The sequence below is a fragment of the Nyctereutes procyonoides genome, unplaced genomic scaffold, assembly GCF_905146905.1.
Source record: "Nyctereutes procyonoides isolate TBG_1078 unplaced genomic scaffold, NYPRO_anot_genome, whole genome shotgun sequence".
Classification (NCBI taxonomy): domain Eukaryota; kingdom Metazoa; phylum Chordata; class Mammalia; order Carnivora; family Canidae; genus Nyctereutes; species Nyctereutes procyonoides.
The window spans coordinates 15,395,535-15,419,665 of NW_026575122.1; the positions used below are offsets into that span (position 1 = coordinate 15,395,535).

The 24,131-nt window shown below is 32.7% G+C and overlaps 1 protein-coding gene across 7 annotated transcripts in view; it reads left to right on the plus strand.

The window, feature by feature from the left end:
• Nucleotides 1-24,131, plus strand: part of LRBA (LPS responsive beige-like anchor protein) — a 732,259-nt gene that overhangs the window by 191,963 nt on the left and 516,165 nt on the right. For all 7 annotated transcript variants that reach the window (XM_055336397.1, XM_055336401.1, XM_055336402.1 and 4 more), the window contains exons 31-33: nucleotides 8,927-9,060; nucleotides 20,479-20,557; nucleotides 22,566-22,699. In XM_055336397.1, coding sequence (XP_055192372.1) covers nucleotides 8,927-9,060; nucleotides 20,479-20,557; nucleotides 22,566-22,699 — 347 coding nt within the window. The remainder of the gene's footprint in view (nucleotides 1-8,926; nucleotides 9,061-20,478; nucleotides 20,558-22,565; nucleotides 22,700-24,131) is intronic.

A 24,131-nucleotide genomic window follows, 5' to 3' on the forward strand; every position in this document is an offset into this window, starting at 1 on the left:
AATTAAAAGGATATTTTTGTTGTATAAAAGGTTTGTAGGTAGGCAACAAGGTATTTAAATTTTTATTTTTCATCCTACCAATAAGATGGTTTAAAAATAATTTTAATATTACATTTGCAAGTTACAATGTAAATAGTTTTGTTTGTTATAGGTTAGAAATCACCTCTACTTAAAAATGGCTACTTTTTACTCTTTTGCTACCAGTACTGTCAGCCTTTGTGGAGGAAAAAAAAAAGTGGGAATCTGTGGATTCCAGTAGACTCAGGAATTCAACAAGGTGCTTAGAGCTTGAAAGCTTGAGAAAACTGATTATAGATTTTTGACTTTATTGGTTCTGCTGCCTAATAAACCTTTTGCTAACGTACCTGAAAAATTTTTTTTATATGTTATTAAACTTTCTGAAATTCTGCCTATAAGACATGTATGTATTGAGCTATTACTTTCAAACATCAATATTTTTATCGGGATATAAGCTCTAACTTAAAGAGAAGTTGCCAATTAAAAGAACTTTTGTTTTTCTGGAGTCATTTGAAAGGAACTTGACCCAACAGTCCATCCCTTTGAATATTTCATTGTATATTTTCTACATAACCACAATACATTAGTTGAAATAAGGAAATCAATGCTGATGTAATACTATCTTTTATTCTACAAACATCTTTAAGCTTCACTGATTGTCTTAATCATACCTTTATAGTGGAAGGATCCAGTTCAGAATTCTGTGTTGTATTTTGTTGTGTCTTTTTATTCTCCTTTAATCTGGAAGAACAGTTCTTTAGTCTTTCTTAAATTTTATTATCTTGACATTAGAAAATGATAGTCCAGCTGTTTTTGTAGAATGTCCCTCAGGGGCAGCCCCGGTGGCGCAGCGGTTTAGCGCCGCCTACAGCCCAGGGCATGATCCTGGAGTCCTGGGATCGAGTCCCACGTCAGGCTCTCTGCATGGAGCCTGCTTCTCCCTCTGCCTGTGTCTCTGCCTCTCTCTCTCTGCATCTCTATGAATAAATAAATAAAATCTTAAAAGAAATTAAAAAATAAAAGAATGTCCCTCAGGTTAGCTTTGTCTAATATTTCCTTAGAATTTTATTCAAGTTAATGCATTTTTGTCAGGGAAATTGTGGAGGTGGCTCTTTTTCTTCTTGTTGTATTCTAACAGGTGGCACACATGATTTTATTTTACTGCTGCTGATGTTCATTCTCATCATTCATTAATGTGGTATTTTCTAGGTTTCTGCACTGTTAAAGTATTTCTTATAAAGCAATATCATCCTGATCAAATGAATTTAGTTCATTATATGGCTTTATGGTTTCCTATTTTATTCAGTATGTTATAATCTATTGTTGTGATTGTTACTCTTTATGTTGATACTCAGATTGTATCTGATTTGGCCAGTGAAATTCCTTCAAGTTGGCTTCTGTTTTCTTTTGACACATCCTCATCATAATTTCCTGCTGTTTTATTTCTTTACGTCTTTTCCTCTCATCTAGTTTTCTACTTGAGACTTGCTGTGGGTTGGAACATGAGGTGTCTAAGCTGGTAAAAATTGTTTATAGTAATTAAGATGCTCTGAAAGAACACAGGGAATATATAATTTTATTGGAGAGTCTTTTAGCCATCATCCTTTGTCCTCTGGTTCCCTCTACCTCTGTTTAAAGATGAGGTCAGTGTACTGGAGTGATGAGATTGATGAAGTCTAAATTCTAGGGAAATAGCATATTGGTATATTTACATTGTTACATTACAGGTATAGTGGCTGCTCACTTCAGTCTTTTTTTTTAAATGGGCTTTATAATATAGGAATTAAATTTTTGACTCTAGAAATCAGACAAAACTGAGTTTGAGTTCTGGCTCTATCACTTATTAGTAAACTTGGACTAGTTCTCTCATTGAGCTTCAGTTTCCTTATCCTTCAATTGTGTGACATAGTTAAAGACAAAAGACAAAGTAGAACACTATTGATGTGAAATGATATTGAAGATATATTAATCTCTAACACTTAGCATGAAGAAATCACTCAATAAATGTGAACTTAGCTGTCACACTTAATAAGACATTTTGTCATTGCTGCATTCTGTTGTGTGTGTGTATGTAGAGACACTAAATGTTTGGGAATACATATTACAGATAAAAGGGTTATGTATTCCTAGTATATGTGTGTGTGTATATAAAATGTTAAATAAATTGACTAATCTGCTAGAAAAATTAGCAAATAAAGGAGCGGGTAGTTCATATATAAGGAAATAAATACTGTTAATATGCAAATGTAAAGGCAGTTTGTATCACTAATAATGAAGGAAATAAAAATTTAAATAACCATGAGAAAAAAAATAACCATGAGATAGCTTCTTTGATTAAATTAGCAAAGATTTAAAAGATGATACCTAGTGTTACTGAGGGTATGAAGAAACACATTGTCGAGAGGTCATATTAATACAGTGTATTTGAGGGAAAATTGGCAGTATTAATTAAAATTTAAAATATGTAAATATAATTACTTTTAGAAATTAATACAGAAGATACACACAAGTATAACATTTTTTTTTCTGGAGAAATATCATAGGTAAGCGAATACTATTAAGCTATTAAGCTGTGAAGTTCTAATCTAAAAGCATTTTTTAGTTAAGTAACTTCAAATTGATACTATTTCTTATTCTTTACAGATGACGAAAACTTAGACACAGGGAAATTAAGTAGGTAGTTAAGCTCTTATGCTAGTAAATGTTGGAAGTTAAGTTTTGAAGCATGGATGACTGACTCTAGACCTTGTCATTTGGTGGTGTTATGCATCATAGTTACCAATCTATGAAAGATTGGTTCCATATGCTATTTTCTACACATACAGGAATTAGTATGTAGCCATTAAAGTGAGAAAAGCAGAACATTATGTATTGGTGTAAAATGATACTGTAGATACATTATTAAATGAAAAAGTGGTATACAAAATAGTTTGGAATTTACAGTCTTTTAAAAAAATAGATGTATCTGTTCATATATGCCTCAAAATGTATATTTAAAACTGTTCATAGCAATGGCTGTATTTTGAGAGTGGGAAGAGATATAAATAGTTTTTAAGATATTCTTAATTTTGGTAATTTGCTTAAATGTTTATTACTCTTAGATGAGTAGTCAAATACTTAGTGAGGGTAAATTTGTAAATTTAATATATCTTATTAATCTAGTCAGAGAATTTCCTTATAAATGTCCCAAATTTCAGTGAGTGGGTTATGAACTTATTTAGGGAAACAATGCCTCAGTAATACATATTAAAGAGTTTATTAAATTAGAAAACAGAGGGGAATTTCTGTGATAATATTTTTCAGGATGTTATTTGGAACTTATATGTCTGGTATGCACTTAATGTATTGTCCGATGGCAAGCAAAGTGCTCTGTTTCCACCCTCCCTCTTTTTCTTAGCAAGAGACACCTTTTGAAAAACTATTCTCGCGCGCAGGCTTAGGCCAGTGGAATATCTTTGGGAATTTCAAAGCATCCCTCTGATCATGTATTTATCTCTGGAATGCTGTGTCAGAAATCACAACTCTCCTCATATCTTAAGAATTATCAACTCTCCAGCAATAGCTGGAAAGTTTAGAGTAACAGCTACATGAGTGGGACCTTGCTGAAAGGCTGCCAGGTTGTGAGCCTTTGTGGATGGCAAGGTGTTTGTGTTCATTCCCATGCCAAAGTTCTTGCTCTTATCTAATTTGAAGATCCTCTCTGGTGATTAGTGGATGCCAGGGATTTATCTTGATAAAGTTCAAGGGCTTGTCTGGCTTTTCAATTAGATCCTTAGGGAGTAAAGTGCTAGGCTTAAAATGCTCTTTTCTCCTTTAGTGAACTATTTGCATGATAAATAAAATAGCGTTTATGTGAAAGTTTATGATATTTGAAACTGGTATTGTTCTGAAATGGAACTTCTGAACCGTAGTGATTTTGAAGACATTGTTGCTCTTTGTTGTGACTAAATAAAACTTTACAGAAATCTTTGTTGTTCATATTAAAAAAAAAATGCCAACAGTGTTTACACTTTCTGTATGGAATGTTAGGAAACTTTGGCATCTGTAAAATGAAGATGATAATACGTAGTTCTTAATTCATGGATTGTTATAAATAATTCATATATATTCTAAGTATAGTGCTTCACAGGTACTTATTATTCATTAAAGTCAGTGAGTTTGTAAAGAAAATTATAGTACGTGGGGTACCTGGGTGGCTCAGTTGCTTAAGTATTGGTCTCCTGATTTTGCTCAGGTTATGATCTCAGGGTCCCAGGATTGAGCCCTGGGTCAGGCTCTGCACTTGGCAGGGAGTCTGCTTCTCTCCCTGTCCCTCTGTCCCTCCCCCTTCATGCATGCATGAATGTGTGCACTCTCTTTTTCTCTCCCCCTAAAGATAAATAAATGTTTAAGTCTTTAAAAAAATGATAATATGTAAAATTTTATATCTTAATATTTGGTTTTTAATTGACAATTTGGAAAATTGCTTATAAAGCTAAAACACATATCTGCCTTACAAATTCTTCATGCCAGAAAGTTTGAAGTGCTTTTTGTTAAAATTGATGGCAGATACTAAAAATTTAGTTATTTGCTTCTTAAGTATTAACAAAGGATTTCAGTAAGTCTCTTACATAGAAACTTAAGATGTACCCGGAGAACAAAGCCAGAAATATCCCTAGCACATTTCTTGGCATGTAGGATCTCAAACTTGTGTCAAACGTGTGTTGCGTTTTTTTTGTGTTTTCCAAAGTATTTTAGAAAGTTTTGAAATATTAGTCCTTTCATGATCATTCTTTTTTTTAATGTTTTTTTTTTTAATTTTTATTTATTTATGATAGTCATACAGAGAGAGAGAGAGAGAGAGAGGCAGAGACACAGGCAGAGGGAGAAGCAGGCTCCATGCACCGGGAGCCCGACGTGGGATTCGATCCCGGGTCTCCAGGATCCTGCCCTGGGCCAAAGGCAGGCGCCAAACCTCTGTGTCACCCAGGGATCCCTTCATGATCATTTTGAGTAGTGGTAAAGATAGATTTCTGCAGGTTTTTTTTTTTTTTAAACTGTAGGTAGGACATGCTTTATTAGTTTACGAAAGCTTACAGATCACCTTTATTGAAAACTTTAGTTTTTTTACATGGAACCCTTATGGCAATGGAAACAGTAAAGGAAAATATCCTGAAATCTACCTGCTGCTTTTTTTTTTTTTTGTCCTTTAATTTGGATCATTACGACTTTGAATTTTCTTTATTTTTATGGTCCAAAGCTGAAGCATTATTAATTATTTTGCTTTCTCAGAAATGATTTGAATCAGCCAAAGAATTTGGAAATTGATTAATTTTCTTTCTCTATTAAGTAGAGAAAAATTGAGTAAACTTTAAGTAGGCTAAAAAATGGAAAACTTTATCCATTTGTGAGCATATGTATTTTTTATTTTGGTAGTAACACATGCATAATTTAATATCTTGGAAATCTTTATTACTGCTGCTTGTAGATGATTATACTATAGGATTGTGTTTAAATGTTAAATGAGGGCAGCCCAGGTGGCTCAGTGGTTTAGCGCTGCCTGCAGCTCAGGGCATGATCCTGGAGGCCTGGGATCAAGTCCCGCGTCGGGCTCCCTGTATGCAGCCTGCTTCTTCCTCTGCCTGTGTCTCTGCCTCTCTCTCTCTCTCTCTCTCTCTCTCTCTCTCTCTCTCTCTGTCTCTCATGAATAAATAAATCTTTTTAAAAAATTTTAAAATGATTGTGGTAATAGTTGCACAACTCTGTGAACATACCAAAAACCATTAATTGGTTTTGTACAATGTGTGAATTATATCTCAGTAAAACTTAAGAAAAAGGTCAATATGAGAAAACAGTTCAAATTGGAGGCTTCTGTTTAGACAAACCTGGAATTGTAGGGCCTTTTCTTTGACAAGTTACTTTACCATCTGAGCTTTACTAAAGTGAAGGCAATATGTATGTTAGGACTACTTGGAGAATTAGGTAATAATTCTTGGCATATTGTCAGTTTAAATCATAGCTATTAATTTATAAATTTATATAATTGGATCATGTGAGAACACAAAGAATAGTGTGTTACGAGCTTTGACTTGAAGATTCTGGGGAGGCTTATCTTTAAGAAAGGTTTTGAAAGATGAGAAGGAAGAGGTTACTGGCTAGCAGGGCTAAGAAAGCTGCATCCTGGCTGAGGAATAGTATATGCAAAGGGTCAGAGTTGTAAAATGATGTATATGCTGAGGAACCGTAAGAGCATAGAGCAGAAGTGTGTGAGGAATGCTAGATAAAATGTAGGTACCTGCACTTTGGATGTATTAGGAATGAGAATATGAGGAAGATCTTAGAAAATATTTACTGAACTATAATAAAGAATAAGTATACATGATTGATAGCATTATTAATGATAGTAGTTTAAAGGGTTAGAAATGAGTCAAGTTTTTGTTACTTTTAATTAACCATGTTGTCTTTGACAAATAGTGATTGTGTATACTAAGGAACATTTGTAGTAAATTTACCAGTTTTGCAATGTTTTGTTGTGAAAATATTCAGAGAAGTTGAAAGAATTCTACAATGAGTGCCCACAAACCCATCACTGAGATACTGCAATTAACCTTTCATTCTATTTGCTTCATCATACCATTCTTCATATACCCTTCCCTCTATCCATCAGTCTTATTTTTTTGTGTGTGTTTCAACAGACATTGGTTCACTTCATAAACATTTCAGTATGCAGATCTTTTAAATAGAGTTTAGTATATTTTTTTAAGGTAAAATGTACATACATTGAATGGCACCAATCTTAAGTGTACCATTTGATGAGTTTTGACAACTTTGTACACCTGTGTAAACCAAATCCTCAATCAAGACATCAGTCTTGAAAGTTCCCTCATGCTACTTCCCAGCTAGAGGAAATTATTCTTTGATCTTCTTCTACCATAGGTTAGTTAGGCCTTTTCTAGAACTTCATGTAAAAGGAAATATTAAATTTATGTTCCTTTGTATAAGGCTTTCTTCACTCAACATAATGCTTTTGAAATTCACCTATGTTATGTTTATCAACAGTTTCTTTTAATTGCTAGTATTGTTTCATTGTATAAACATATCACTCATTTTTGGAAGGATTCTGAGCTCTATCTAGTTTTTGGCTGTTAGATAAGGCTTCTTGTACATAATTTTTGTGAGCATAAGTTATCTTGGGGAAATTCCTAAGAGTTGGCTGGTATATTGGGTAGTTTTAGGTCTTAAATTTCAATTATGGAAAAAATATTTTCAGTTTTCTATATTTTCAGTTTTCTAGTATCATTTTCTGTTGCTCATTTCAGTGATTATTATATTAGTGAACTAGACCTTGCTAGTTCTTTCTTTTGTGAACAAATATGAGAGTAAATTCTGCACAGCACTCCTCCCTCTAAAATAGATTGCTAGGGTATGTACCTAGAGATTTTCTTAAACAATAGGTTAATGAATTTCTGCCTTGAGTAGGAAATGCATAATAATAAATGTAATTTTTTTGTATTATTTCGAGTGTACCCTTAGTGTGCGCACATGGGAGTGCGTGTGTGTGCCTACACAAACATAGATCGTCATATCTGCTCCCTGTAAAGTCAATAATCTTCCTCTGATATAAGCTACCATGATTTAAGCACACCATTTTGGATTGAGGGCTCAGGTGGCTGTTGCTTCTATTTTTTAGTGTATAGTTAACATCAGCAGTCACCCTTAAAATGATGTGACACCAGCTACCCCCAAGTACATTGAATAAGCCATGCCTAACAGAAGAGAACTTGATTTAATTGGCAACAGTGTTTGCCGTCACATGATAGGCACTGAAGTAAAACAGAACCTATTTCTCGCTGCTTTGTATTATCTTTCTTTAGTATAACAACAAAAACAAAGTATATTTTTAAGGTACTGGAATTACATAATTTCCACTTTTGAATACATTTATTTGGATCAAGTATCTAAGTAACTTTATTTAGAAACTGAATACTTTAAAGCTGTTAAGGGAATACTTGAAGCTTGCAGTTACAATATTGTCAACAAAAGATGTGATTAAATAAATTGAATGTTGAAGACTTTAGGCTTATGGTTAACACCAGGTAATTAAAAGTAAGCACTGCTGTGGGAGTGTATTATATATCAGCTGTCCTCCTTACCTCATTAACTGGGTTTTTGCATGTTTATGGAGCTAACTTCAATTAAAAATGCCTTTTAGTTATGCCTAATAAGGTCCTTTAGTTACTATTTTGGTATAAAGTATTACACTTTAATTGAAATTGGTTTATCATAAATACCTATGTTTGAATAATAGACAAAATAAATAAATTTGATTATTTGGAAATTTTTGCATCTAGCCTTTATACCTGTGCATTGGTTTTTTTTATATAATATCAAAAGATAGTCTTTGGGGATTAAAAGGAAAAAATTAAATTATATACATGTTAAAAATGGTTTATCTGCATTTTCTTTTTTACCTTAGATTTCTAAGGTTTTATGATTTCAAATTAGTGGTGCTTTAAAATCCATGTAGAAACATGTTGTTTTCTGCTTCAATTCTGAGGTTAAGAAAAAGTTAATTACTTTTCCACTTGAGTGCCAAAATCCCTTTTTTATATACCTTTGGTTATATTTTATTTAAGTTGGATAATTAAAGATGATCGTAAGTTTAAAGAATATTATATAGTAATTGTAAGTTCAAATGTTATAATGAATTATTTTATTTCCATAGGATATTGTTTTTATTCTAAAACATTGAAATGCAGGTAAATATGAACACCATTGGAAAGATTTCTTATTGAGAGAATATTATAAATTGTACATCAAAATAGAAATAAATTCTAAAAGGAAGTTAATTTCTTTCTGTTTTGAAATTAATGTAATTAACTTGAATGATCCTTTGTATTTTAAAATCTATTTACTTTCTTTAATACAGAAGTGTCATCATTTCAACAAAAAAATCCGCAGTCTTACCTTCCACACTTACTACAAGTCTACCTACAAATGCTGTCAGTGTGGTTTCTTCAGTAGATTCAACCCAAGCCTCAGATGGAGGAGGAGAATCACCTGGTGAGTTAGTTATTAATGATTTGAACAAAAAAAGTTTGTAAATCCCACTTTTGCAAAGTTGAGAATTTTTGATTAGTTATTTTGTTAGGCTTGTTATAAATCATTATGCATTTATATTATGATGTTAATTGTTTCATAATTTTCTGAATAAATTTGAGTAGTATCAAATTGTAACAAATTTCAATATTTTCTTTACTTAAACATAATTTTTCTTAATGTTTAGTGATAAGAGGAAATGTTCACAGCTGGTTAAGTAAAAAAAAAACAGTACAATACATAACATGTAATCATAGCTATGTGTAGTATATACATCTTTTATATATGGGAAAAGCTAGGAATAGTATTCTGAAGTTTTTGATTATTTCCATGTGGCTGAACTACTGGCAATTTTGATTTTTTAAGTTTCATGTTAGTTTCTTTTTCAAAATTTTGTCAGTAATGTTATATTAGGTTTATGCTTTGGAAAAAATAGTTATTGAAAAAAACTTCTTCTTGAAAACCAAAATCTATAGTAGTAGTATTATGTGTGCTGTGTTGCCTTTTATTTTATTAAAACTTAAAAAGACCATATATACCTTATATTTTAGATCAGTTTTAGGTTGTAGGAAAATTGAATGGCAAGTACAGAGTTCCATGTACTATCTCAGCATTTCCTATTCCCATTGCTCCCCATTCCCTCTTACTAACATCTTACAATAGTGTGGTATGTTGTTATATTTTTTCTTTTTTTTTTAATTTTTATTTTTTTATTTTTTATTTATTTATTTATGATAGTCACACACACACACACAGAGAGAGAGAGAGAGAGAGAGAGAGAGGCAGAGACACAGGCAGAGGGAGAAGCAGGCTCCATGCACCGGGAGCCCGACGTGGGATTCGATCCCGGGTCTCCAGGATCGCGCCCTGGGCCAAAGGCAGGCGCTAAACCACTGCGCCACCCAGGGATCCCCTGTTGTTATATTTTTTCATCATTGTTTTAGTGAGAAAATATAAAAGAAAATAAGTGTAGAACTCTACCAGATTTTTCCATTATACTCTGATGCTTTCATTTTACTTTGGAGAAGAAGCAATTTGGGAATCTCTGTTGGATGGATGCAAATTTCTGTTATTTCACCCCATCCAAAATCCTTAAAAAAAATCAGCTGTGATTTTTTTTTTTTCTAGAGGTGCTTCATTTGGGAAAAAGACGGAGGTACTTATAGCTATGAAACTGTATGCCATCTTTTAAACTCAGTATTAGTGAATTTCTAATAACTTCCCAGAGCAAATGTAGTAAGTTTTAGAGGTTCGCAGTATACTGAGTAAAATGCTTTCCTCTTATTTTGAATATATTGCCCTTTAATTTCAGTTTATGAGATAAGGTAATTAAAACAGCCCTCTGATTGCTTTTAAATGTATTTTTCAAAATTTAAATCATGCAGTCATTAGAAGAGATAAGAAACAAAAAAGTGAGAGATATATGGGCAACATTGGATATAAATTTACTTCTGAAACATAATTTTTTCCAGTAAGTCCATTATTATATAAACTCATCCTGAAGAACCATATGCAGATTTACAAAATAATTTGCTATTTTGAGGACTATTCATTTATTGTGAAACCCTCACAAACCTCTGTATCCACGGTTTTCCCCCATTATTTAAATTTTAAAAAATTTCCAGTGGTGATAATTCTCAGTTCTCAGGTTCTCCCATTTTGTGCTAGAATTGTTAGCTCTTCTCCCCAAAATCCCTTAATTAAAAAAAATAAGTTCCTCATTAAGTTATTCCAAATCTTCTTCCTGTTGATGGTCTTTATTTTTATCATTTGTTTTTCATAACTGTTCCCTTTGCTCTTTCACTGTGCTCTTGTTTTTATATGGTGTCTCCAGTTTACTTTATTCCTCTTCCATTCCATTAATTGCCTTACTACCTTGATAAGGAAAATCTAAGTCAATATGGTGTTTTCAGTCATTGTACTTCTCATACTCCTACAGCCTCACTACATACTTTTGTTTACCATACTTGCCAAGTATCCTGTTCTTTTTTCACTTGGAATCCAAACCCCACAAATAATTATCTCTTTGCCATCAATATTTTTAACTGAGAGATACTTGTTTTTTTTTTTTTTTTGGCAGGTGTCTTGATTTAAGTTATTTGCCATTAAAAAAAAAAGGTGACATATATTTAAGTTTAATTTCCTCCTCCTGGTTCAAGCAAGATTTGGGAAAAAATGATTTGTGGATAAATTGATAGTTGTAACTGTCAGCTGAGCAGGCAGTTTCTTCTTCTTCTTCTTCTTCTTCTTCTTCTTCTTCCTCTTCCTCTTCCTCTTCCTCTTCCTCTTCCTCTTCCTCTTCCTCCTCCTCCTCCTCCTCTTTTTTTTTTTTAAGATTTTATTTATTTGAACAATAGCAGGAGGAGCAGAGGGAGAGGGACAGGCAGGGGCTGCATCCCAGGACCTTCAGGTCATGACCTGAGCTAAATTAAGAGTCAGGTACTTAACCAACTGAGCCATCCAGGCACTCCTGGGCAGTTTATTCTTGCAGATCTGGGTAAACTAGGTATTAGTCTTGGTTTGATCTTATATTATTTTCTTTGTATGAAGATATAGTAAATATCTGTCCCTGTTGATTTTAGTCCTTAAATCTTTGTGTCTTGGGATGACTTCAGTTCTGAATTTTATGGTGAGTTAGCAACAAAAAATAAACTAAAATTCATTAATAAATAATTGATAAATAAAAAGTACACTTGATAGTACATGATATAATAGTAAAAACAAGAATTTCTTTGGAAAAAACATGTAAATATAATACATAAAATAGGACTTTTGTAGCAGAAACGTTTAAACTATTTGGAAATTTTGATACCAAAATTGTTTGATACACTTGGATCCCAGAAAAAGAATTAGAGCTTGTCAGCTTTTGTGTGGTCAGATATTCTTCTGTCATAATATTATTACCAACTAAAACCCAAAACTAACAAAAAAGCAGAAATAGACCAGTAAATATTGCTGGAGGGGAGCGGTGTGTGAGGATGGATGAAATGGGTGAAGGGGAGTGGGAGATAGAGGCTTCAAGTTATGGAATGAATAAGTCATATAACATAGGAAATACATAGTCATTGGTATTGTATGGTGAAAAGTAGTAATTACACTTGTGATCGTAGCATAATGTACAGAATTGTAGAATCACTATGTTGTACACCTGAAACTAATGTAACATTGTATATCAACTGTACTTAAAAAAAAAATCACCCAAATTTATAATTATGCAAAAAAATGAGGATTTGTACATTTACATTTTAAGCAGTGCACATTATTGAAACCATGCTTAATATACAAATTTGGATTATCATACAAATTTCAGATTTTAGTTTGGATAGTATTCCTTAACTTCTGTAACATTTTATTAGCAAAGTATAGTCCGTTAGTAATATTGGCAAATCTTTCTCTATAACTGAAAAAAGATATTTTTCAGAGAACAAGGTATACCTTTGGTATATGCATATTTTAAAAGAAAGCTAAAGGAGAAAATGGTTTTCATAAATATCAAAATCTAGAAATTTTAAAGTTACTCTCAGTTTAATTGCCCAGAATGCAGTATGTGTTATGATGCCATTACTCTTTTTTTTAGATACGCTAACATGTTTTTTCAACCGTGATGCAAAGCATAAGTGATTCAAACAAAAATGAAGCTAACTCAATAAAGGACCTAAATAGACTGTTTTGCAGTGATTTATATGCTGGGTGTTTGCTAGTTTGTAAAATATAATAATTATACTCCTCATTACAATATAAAGCTCTGTTCTGTTGATCAGAGCCATGTATATTATTAATTAGCATGTTTATTTTTAACATTGAAGAAAAATATTTGATTCTGCTTTATATGAAATTTGACCCAAGAGGCTTGTATTTACTCAATGAATAGAAGTTTCTTTTATTTAATAAAGAATTTTACTGGGCATATGGACTACTCGTCCTGCAACTGGGTCAGAATGGGTGAGGAGGTTGGGGGCGAGAAAGGGACAGGGAAAGAAATCTAAAAATACGTTTAGGGATTAAATACTGGCATTTGTTTTAATGATACTTTATTGTGAAGGACATTATTTATTTAGACCCTTAGGGACCTTAAGTAAACAGTTGGCTATTCCCTGGGTAGATAAGAGACAGATGATGTATTTGCATTTTCTTTTTTGTTCTTTTGAATGTCTGGAAAACTGTCAGTTTGAAGGAGCCAGTTTATCAGTGTAAGGATAAGGAAAAGATAAGTCAGTATCATTCCACATGTTCAAAGTAGCTTCTGCATTTACATATGTGTGATTGCCTATTAAAAATATTTAATGTTAATTTAAAATGATAGTCATAAATGTATGATTTTATCTGAGTTGAAAAAATGCAGAATATTTGGAAATTACTTTTTTTCCCCTGGCAGAAAAAAAGGAGAACCCCTGTGACATTATTGATACATTAGTTTATTTTTTAATGTGATATTTTCCTCATATAATCATTGCTAGTTGATTTTTAAAAAAGTTTTTATTTAAACTTCAATTAGCATACTGTGTAATACTAGTTTCAGGTATACAATTTAGTGATTCCATACAACACCCGGTGCTCATCACAAGTGTAACCCTTAATCTCCATCACCTATTCCACCCATCCCCCTCACCTTTTTATCTTTGTTTGTAAAGTGTTCTCTTATTATTGGAAAAGACTGTTTTGTAGAATCCCTTTCTGCTGTAGTCTCTTTTATGTTTGAAAATTGGCATCACTTCCAGGATAGTATCAGGAAGGTATTTTTGTTACTTTTATTTAGTGCACCATTTCAGACTTTTGATATGCATTTCAACTTGTTAAAATCAGAGTCAGCCACAGTAAAAGCTTATTTTGTTTTGTAACTACTATCTAAAGCCTCATACAAATATTTTCATGAGATTTATTACTTCTGTCTTTATTTTTATAGATGGGACTTTATACGTTCCTTTTTTTCAGCTTCAGAAAAGTTCAAGAAAAACTACCGGTAGTCCTTTGAGACAGTATCTGTTATACTCTCAATAAAGATGGTCTTTAAAAACTATCACCAATTAAAAATGTAAAGGTCAGATATAGTTAATTAATCACTAGTGATAGAAGTCAATGGCCAGTTATGGTTTAATGATCATATTGCTGTCAAGGATTTAGAGAATTGGAGGTGTCATTAACTATAATAAAGATATTTGGTTTCTGAAGTAGATTGTTGAGTGTTGTGTAGGAATAGAAGGATTGGCACTGAGTCTCAGAAATGCCAGATACTGAACGGGCAAAGATTCTTTTCAACTTCACCTTGTTTTGCCCTCTAGTTTGAAATGTTAATGTGGCGGGGGGGGGGGGGAGAAAATGGAAAACTTGATTGTGAAGTGGAAATTCATATATTTTCTTAAAGAAAATGTCATTAGGAAGAAATGTGTACTTCACTTTAAAATTAATTCTATGCATTAGGATAGATTCCATTCAGTTTGTTAGGGTTTTTTATGTAGTTAGCTTTCAATTGAGCAAGATGGAGAGGAGGAGAAGGCAGCAATTAATAAAAATCCCAGTAAAAAGAAAAGTCAACACTGATTTTCAAGGGAATGGGAAGGAAATGAGTTATGGAAAAGACAGATTCACAACATCATCTTCTTACTCTAAGAGGTGGGCTCTGTAAGTATCCAAAGGTTATTTGTCTAAAATTGCTTACAATGTCCTCCCTCAAACAACCAAGTCTGCAGGGGGTTGGTCAAACAGTCTAGATTTCTGAATCTCTATGTTTGGCTGAGAGTTAGTGATCAGAACTGAATCAGAATTATTGACCTAGTTCTCCCTGAAGACCAAGCATATTTCAGAGAAAGTCAAGTTGTCCCAGATCCTTGTGATTAGAGCCTGATCAGTTTGCTTATGCCCATAACTAATTTTATTTGCTTTACCTAAGAGTAAATTGAATCAAAATGCCCAGATATAAATGAAGTGAGCCTGAAGAAATTGTGGGAGTGAAGTAAGGCAGTACAGGCTTTTAATAAAAGTATTTTTTGTACAACGGCTAGTTTATCAAATGTTTATGGTTTTGTTTTATTTTATACCAGTCTGATAAATGAAATTGTTGGAAATACACTTTTTGTAACAGTTAAATCTGAGATTGATTCTTTGCTTTGAAACTTCTGGACTTTTAAACAGATTTACCTTTACTTAAAAAAAATTGAGTAAAGTTTTTAAAAGGCACTTTATAAGTCATTTCATGTTAGTTATTTATACTTAATGTCACATTAAATAATCATTGAAGAATTTGGGTGTATTTTCACCCCAAAGTACAGACAGAAGGGAACTAAGATAATTTTAAGTATTTCAAAGGAAGCTATTATTCATTGTGTATTTATTATGATCCAGGCTCAGAAAAATTCTGTGAAGTGTAGGTATCACTATTCATTTTATAGATTAGGAAAATAAAGCACAGAAGCTTAAGTAACTTTACCCAAGGTCCCACTGCTAGTATGTGGCAGAGCTACTTCCCCCAAACTTTTCTATCATATAACAACCCCTGAAGGGTAGTTAACTGGCTTAATATTGATAGAGCTAGGATTAAATTTGAGAATGATTTGGTGGTAGGTTGCTGGTGAAGAAGTGTTTTCTACTAGTGTAGAACATGTTTATAAAGAAATTGGTATGGAAGTTATGTGAGAGATTGTTGAGAACTTGAGAGCTTAGCAGGATTTCCTTTAGATGTGGAAGAGAAAGGCTATGGTCTTGAATGACCTAACATTTCTTTTTGAAAGCGGTAAGGAAAATGGATTCCAGGCTGAGAGGAGTAGAGGAACTTTTATATTTATTACCAGAATTTATTACCAGAATTTATATAGGTAAGTAATATATAAATAGAAGGCTTGACTAAGAATGGATAGCAGGAATCATGAATATATAGTAGAGTCACTCAGAAGAGTTCTAGACTTTTCTCCCATAGTGCCTTGCAGAAATGTGGGAAATCTACATTGGAGAATCTACTTTATCTTAGGTGCTTTACATTTTTTAATTAAACATTCTAAGAATTGTGTTAAAAATTTGGAGGTATTTCTATTTTCTAACTCATACTGGTAAAATAATTTAAAAGGAATATTCTAGAATTCTGCATGGCAACGATCACTACACATTTGTAATGAATGATAAAGGGTAAATGTCACTGTATATAATAATTACAAATTATGAAGAAAAAATCTCTATGAAAATAAAAGGTCAGAGTAGTACTTGTTTCCTGTTTTGTTTCCAGTAAAGTGGGAAATTCATTCAATTTTACTAGCAGTCATAGAAGTATAAATTGTTTATTCTTTATTTAGGGCAATTTGGCAATATGCATTCATATTTAAAGTATGAGTTTATTGACTTCTAGGAAGTTACCTTAAAAAAAATCAAGGAGTGGGGCACCTGGATGGCTCAGCTCAGTCAGTGAAGCATCCCACTCTTGGTCTCAGTTGATCTCAGAGCTATGAGTTTAAGCCCTGCATTGGGCTTCACAGTGGGCATAGAGCCTACTTTAAAAAAAAAAAAATGAAGGAGTGCACATAAATTTATGTAAGCAAATACAAAACACTATTTATTATGGTAAAGAACTAGAAATGACTCAAGTGAATGTCTCTGGATTTTAGTTGGTCTGATAGATCCTTATGATTAGAAGCAGATTATGATATACTTCTTTAGTAGGAATATTATGGCAGAGAAGAAAAGAATCTAATCACCTGGTACGTAATTTTGTTTGTCTTGATTTTAATTCCAGTATAGTGAGCAGACAGTGTTATATTCATTTCAGTTCCATACATCACCCAGTGCTTATCATATGGTGAACAATTTTGATTTGTCATAATGTTGATGATGTCTACTTTCATTATTTGATACATGTTTGTAACTGCCAACTTTCTATATGGTAAAGTTACTCTTTTCCTTTTGTAATTAATAAGTTTTGTGGGAAAGTACTTTGAAATTATTTAAATATCCTGTCCCTCAGGTTATTAATTTATCATATCAGTATGGCCTTTGCCCTCTTCACATTGTTTAAGCTCCAGTACCTTGCTTCCGGTCAGTGTAACCTCCATCCTGGTGCAAATGCTTTCCTTGATCTATTCAGGCTGCTTGAGACCTGATTAGTTTAACAAGTTTCAGAAAAAGAGGGCCCTTTTGCTCTTAAAGCACAGTGTTTTTATGTTATAGTCATAATGGAAAAATAACTGATTTTACATATAACATAAGATTATAGATTCTCAGATAAGAGCTCGGAGATTTGGGGTGCCTGGGTGGCTCAGTTGGTTAAATGCACATCTCTTGATTTCCACTAAGGTCCTGATTTCAGAGTTGTGAGATCAGGCCCCATGTGGGGCTCTGAGCTGGGCGTAGAGCCTGCTGGGATTCTTTCTCCCCTTTTTCCTCTGCTCCTCCCCACCCCACCCTGGGGGGAAAAAAAAGCACTAAGGTTTTAAGCCCAATTAAATTTACTGCCGCATTTGGTGTCCTTTGTAGGGAGGGGAGGTGATGGGGATGATCTTCTGTGGCTTACATCTTTGGAACTAAGCTACAGTAGGGTCCTTAGTTCTTAGAGGTTCATCTTCACTGCCAGTTAATCATTAAGCTTACGCAGTATGTTGAAATTATACAACAGTTTTTCCTCTAGGCCTCTAGCATATATGCTCTTGAGGTTGTAGACTAGCAAAATAAAGATTTTAAATAATTACACATTACAAATTCTTCCTTACTTAGTCGTTTACCATATCTCAGATTTGAATCTCTTGCTTTCTTGATTTTATCCACTATGTTCTCTTACAATTAGGTCTCAACTTTGGCTGACTACAATTGTTTTAAGATGACTTTGATTATAACATGTGTTGATTTGAGAAATGCTACCATGTGGAAAATGTGCATTTTATCTTGAAACAGGTGGTTATGGAAAAGGATTCTTACTTAGAGATTTCTTTAATTCTGGTTCTTTTAAAATAACTGATGATTTTTATCTTTTTCTGCCTGGCTTCATCTAAAGTCTCCATCAGTGTACTCTTACCAAAGGCCGCCAGGAATAACCTAGTTCAGTGAGGGGGAATGCACACATTAGGGAAGTTTGGGACATCTAAGTAATACAGTGTTAGAAAAAATTATTATAGGGTTTGAGCTTATATTATGTGATTTTAGGGAAGAGTTAAGGAAGTGGGGCTTCCTTCTGAATTGGGTATCATTAAGCATGGGTATTTCTATGATGAGATATCCTAATAAATCTCATCTAGAAGCATAGAAATCTAAAGCTATAATTTGTAAAGAAGTCAGTCATTCATATTAGGGTTTGGTATGTTTGACCGTCTTTGTTATTTGGACAGAGTTCGTGTTTTTGTCTTTTGGAACATGATCACATGGTGGTATTGTTTTGTGTTGATTCAGCATGATCACAGCATGGCTCTGTCTGATGCTGGTATTTTATGAAATTGTTTATATTCAGCAAGAGAACATCAGGACTCAGTTATGGGTTCTAAGCCAGTTCCTAGCAACACTAGGGCCTAAACGATATTGGCAGGACAGGCCAGGCCAGCTCCTTATATCAGAGGCTGCTTTTCCACTTTCTCAACTGTTTCTATCTTCTTTCTTCTTTTTTTTTAATTTTAATTTAAAATTTTTTTGGCATTTCTTCTTCTATCTCTCTTTTATTTATCTTTCTTTCCACACCACATTATGTTCTTTGGGTGCTTTCAGCATACCTATGTCTGGAGTTTTGTGAACAGGTCAAAAGCATCAGACCTCTCATAGTGTATAGATTCCAGCATCTTTTGAGCCACTCTTCTCTTTTGTATCAGCTTTGCATATTCTTTGTTTCATTTGCTTCAGTGTGTTTCTTGTCTTTTTGGACTCTTCCTCTATAGAATTGTGTTGGGATTTCAGTCTGTATTTACCAAAATACTAACTTGACACCCATTTAAGATACTGCTTTCAGAAACAAAGTTTACTTACTGAATTACAGCTGCAAGCAAATATGCATGTCTTTTGTACCTATGGACTCCATGTTGTTAGGATATCGTCCCATTTGAGTTCCAGTGACTCTTACAGTCCTTGTATCATGAGGGACTTTTGGTACTGTATGTGTCTATTTTTTTTCTTCCTTATATTGGCCTTAGAAAAACAAATGGCTGTTCTGTTTCTGTAGGCCCTACTCCTAGCTTAAATTGAATGATATTCCATCCCTATATCCTAATTATTAAACTTTATTTTCCCCTTACTTTCTTAAGCATTTAGGACTCCTTAAGCCTCAGTAAATTATCCACAAATTAGTGTTCTAGATTCACTCTTTCAAGACTTGTTATATTGTATTTTTTTTTTTTTTTTTTTTTTTTTTTTACTTTTCCAGAGTTACTTTCCTGGTGATTATTTTTCTCTTGGCAAGTAAATGTTATAAGCACATTTATTTGTTAAAAACAAAGATGATGATTCTTGTATAGGGTAAAATAGTTTGAACATTTTATATTATAGGAGGATGAATCAGCCATTCAGTAAAATATACAAGAGTATTTAAGGGTATCTGGAAGTATTCATTGGAGATAAGATCATGTGTAGAAATTAATTTTACATGGTAGTTTGAACAAAGAGAGAGACATAAAAAAGTAGGAAATAGAGAAATATACCGGGTGGGAAGATTGACCTGTAAAATATGGGGGATGAGAATGATTAAGGAAATAATTTCTACAATTAATAGAAATTGAGGACCTTTGATGATCAACTCTCTAGGCTCTAGAGAGAGATGCATGAAAAAGATGAGATTTCTGCTTTTAAAAAGATTAGTATAGTAGAAAGAAGGCTGTTTAAAAAAAATCAATTGAAATATAGTGTGACAAATGCACCAACAGGTTGTATTCTAATTACACTGAGAATACAAATGAGAGAGTATAACTTCTATTTGAATCATTTAAGAAAGGTTTCTCAGTCACTGGGTTATGTTTGCTAGGCTAGACTCAGAAGCATTCAGGGTATAGCATAAGTTATTTGGTGACTGAATAAGGTCAGTTTTTATGGAAGTGGAGGTTTATGTACTTGAGGCTAAATTTGATATTAGCTCTTTATGCTTTTTGCTTCAATTTTAAAAAGTTTCTACTTGTAAATCTCTATTGCCACTTGCTGGATAAAAGCAATCATGACTCTAATTTAGTGAGTCAGAATTTAGTTTTCTATTACCTCTGCAGCTGATGGATCATAGGTCACTTAGTGTAATAATCAAACTTGTAACTAAGCTTTACATATAAAGTGATTCAAGAAAGACCTTGTTAATGGTAGATTTTAATGTTATCCAAATTATAATGGGCATTTAAAGATGCACCATAATGTTTTTTGTTGACATGGTATAAAGATAGCTTCTTTGTTTGAACCTCTATCTAAAAACAGAAAATTCCTATAAATGTGGTTTTTTTTTTTTAATAGGTGGTAGATCATCTAGTGCGAAATTGCCTTCGGTGCCAACAGTTGGCTCAGTTCCATCAGACCAAGTTTCAAATATGAGGTATTAAAACTATTAATCTGGATATTTCTGATTTATTCCTTTTGATGACTCTAAATCATCTAGCTTCAGTTTTTACTTTCTTTTGTCTATTTCTTTTTTAAAAATCATAAGTGACATTTAGAGGCTTGAATATTTTAGAAGCTCCTTTTTTAAAGATTATGAGATGTAAAAGGTTTATGGGAAGTGGCTATTATGATTAATAACTGCTGCATGCATAACAAATATTTGATTACACAGGTGGTAACTTGTGACTTAGGTTTCATATGATTATAAACTGGAAATTTAGAATTTACTGTTCATTTTCTACAAAAATGCTGAAATAATAAGGTATAGCCAATCAGCCAAGGCCACAGTGAAACTGAATAGTAGTTAGATTTTTGTTATTATTAACCTTTTTAAGTTGGGAATATACATTTCAAATTCTGATTTGGAATATTGTGAATATTTTTCACCAGTAGAGCCTTCGTGGTCAGAGTTCTTGATCCTCCCTGCCACAACTGGAAAATTCATAGCACTCCACAAATACAGGCATTAGAGTGCTATAAGTATAGTCTTGTAGTTGTGATATTATCCAGGGATGAGTCTAAGTGCAGAGGAATAGTATTAAGGGCAATTCCTAGGGAAGAGATACTTATTGACAGAAGAAATTTCCATCAGCTTAGTAATTGATAGTTTCAGTAGCAATTCTTTTTGGTATTATGAAGTATCCTTGTATGAATTCATAGTAAGTAGTAGCTGTTTGTGTATATATATTTTTTAATTTAAATTCATTAATTTAAATGCCAACATACAGTATAACACCCAGTGCTCATTCCATCAAGTGCCCTCCTTAGTGCCTATCATCCAGTTACCCTATCCCTCCACCCACCTCCCCTTCTGCAGCCTTTTGTTTCTGAGTTAGGAGTCTCTCATTATTGGTCTCCCTCTCTTATTTTTCCCACTCATTTTCTCTCCTTTCCCTTATAATCCCTTTTACTATTTCTTATATTCCACATGAGTGAGACCATATGATGATTGTCCTTCTCTGATTGACTTATGTGAGTATGTTTTATCAGTTAGGAACTAAAGTTGTGGATACCTCTGAATTTCCTGACATTCTGATTATTTATTTTATTTTATCTGATTTATTTTATCTGATTTTATTTTTATTTTATCTGATTAAATATATACATGTGTATGTTAATCTATGTGTTTATACCTATATGTATATATGCATATAGTCACAGGACATATTAATAATTAAATTGAGATCATTATAAATGTGCCAGTAAAGTATACTAATTTCAAATGATGAAAAGTTGTTCAGATTGTATTAGAAAAAAATTCTTATAGATAAAAATGTCAATGAAAAATTGATTCAGTTTATAAACAATTATGGAGTCTGTGCTACAGCTGAGAACTTAGAAATGAAGGTAGAATTCTTGAACTGAAGTTTATTAAACAATAAACTGCTGATGGTTTATTAATGAATAGACAAGTTTTTTTTTTTTTTTTTCTCTTAAAGACTTTGAGAGAGAGAGCAAGAGAGAGCACACATGCACACATGCACGAGTGGGGGTTGGGGCAGAGGGAGAGGGAGAAGCAGATTCCCCTTCAGGTGAGGAGCCCAATGCAGGGCTTGACCTCGAGAACCCTGAGATTATGACCTGAGATGAAGGCAAATGCTGGGTCTGAGCCACCCAGGTGCCTTATGAATAGATAAATTTGATAAGTTTTTTTTTTTTTAAGGTTGTAATGGTATTAAAATCAAGTGCTTTTGACTGACCTGTGAAGATTTCCACTAAGGGCTGATGCTTAGAGTGGTTATTTACAGATTGTCAGGGCTGGGGGTCATAATATAGAACTGAGTAATAAAGGATATTCCAGCAGAAGGAATCATATGTGTAGCAATAATGGGTCCTTATGTAAATTTTAATTTCTCATGAATTTTATATTTCTGTGGAAACTCATTTTAAAAACTGAAAATTATAAATTCTAGTGAATAATTCAGATAACATCTTTCCATTAGTATTACAGAGAGGCTTGAACATGCTTTGGAAAAGGCAGCTCCTCTTCTGCGAGAGATATTTGTGGATTTTGCACCTTTTCTTTCTCGGACACTTTTGGGTAGTCATGGACAAGAACTACTTATAGAAGGAACAAGTAAGTGATTTTTTGTATGTCACTTTACAAATACATATTTAGAGTTATATTTAAGTTTCAAGGTTAAAAACTTAAATGAATAATATAAGATGCCTGGAGTTTCATTGTTCAAGTATTTTTAACTTTTAACAAGATTTCTTTTAAAGAATATGTCTCATCTAATATTCTGATTTGATCTAGATTTTTTAATTAGTGATTTGGATAAAGCAGAAAAGTATGTACTGAAACAAAGAACTGAGACTTAGATTTCTTTTTTTTAATGTATTAGAATGAACTACGAGCATGGAGAATTGGAAAGATTAGTGTTAGAGTAATTAGTGGGCATTTACCTGGGATTTTACTCGAACTTAAGATCCATATAAACCATATGTATTGCCACATACTAGGAAAATGAGGACTGTGTTATTGGTCTTTATTAGTAGAATTCAATTTTATAAATAAATAGAAATAACAGTAGTATTCTATCCTGCTTATATCCTACATAGATTATTGAATCATTTGTAGGTAGTACTCTTTGAGACTATGTCAAACTAGATAGCATGCAGAGTTGGTTCCTGAGTGGATTGGAAATCATGCTGTTTATGGCATGAGTGAAAAATATTGGGACTTTGTTTTGTTTTGTTTTAATATGGGGCACTTGGCCTATAGTGAATGTTTTCTAGTATTAGAATGGGTAACTTAACCAAGTACTGTTTCTGAGAGCAGATATCAATTCATCAGAGAATAGCTTTTCAAACAATTCTGTTTAAAAGTTTAATAGACTGAGCAATCTTCATCTTTATAAAGAATTTTTAAAGGATAAGCTAGAGGACTTTCATTAGTGACAATATATAATTTATTTTTATTTTTTATAATATATAATTTATTTTTATTTTTTTATTTAAAAGTGTTGGACTAAATGTTTGCTAAATCTGGCTTGTTGTGTCCATGATTGATGGTCTAGGATAAAACACTTTGATTCCCCTAAAGCTGAAAAATCATGGAAAATGTAATTATCTGTACTCTGGTTTCTTTAAATAACAATTTACAGTGTTAGGTTATTAAGTAACAGTCTTGATTATCTCTAGAGAAATTTCTTAAAAGTTGTAAAAAACCATTCTTTTTGTAGAAATAAGAATATGGAAATGCAAGGTAGAAGTAGTTTAATAGTTTAAGATATCTGTAGCTTAGCATTAATTAGGGGATATAAGCACTTTGTAAGTAATAAGATTTAGCTGAAATAGGAATTTCATTTTTATCTGGCTGTAGATATATATGGAGTTGGTGATGAATGATCCATAGAGGGAAGAAGTAGCATTGAATTTATTTGTAAAAGTTCAGGTTTTAGAAATATTTAATTAATTTCAGGTAGAAATTTACTTTATCTCCTGAAGGATATAATTTATTTAGCCATGCTGGACTATTGATCTAATAAAGTTATAAAATTTGAAAG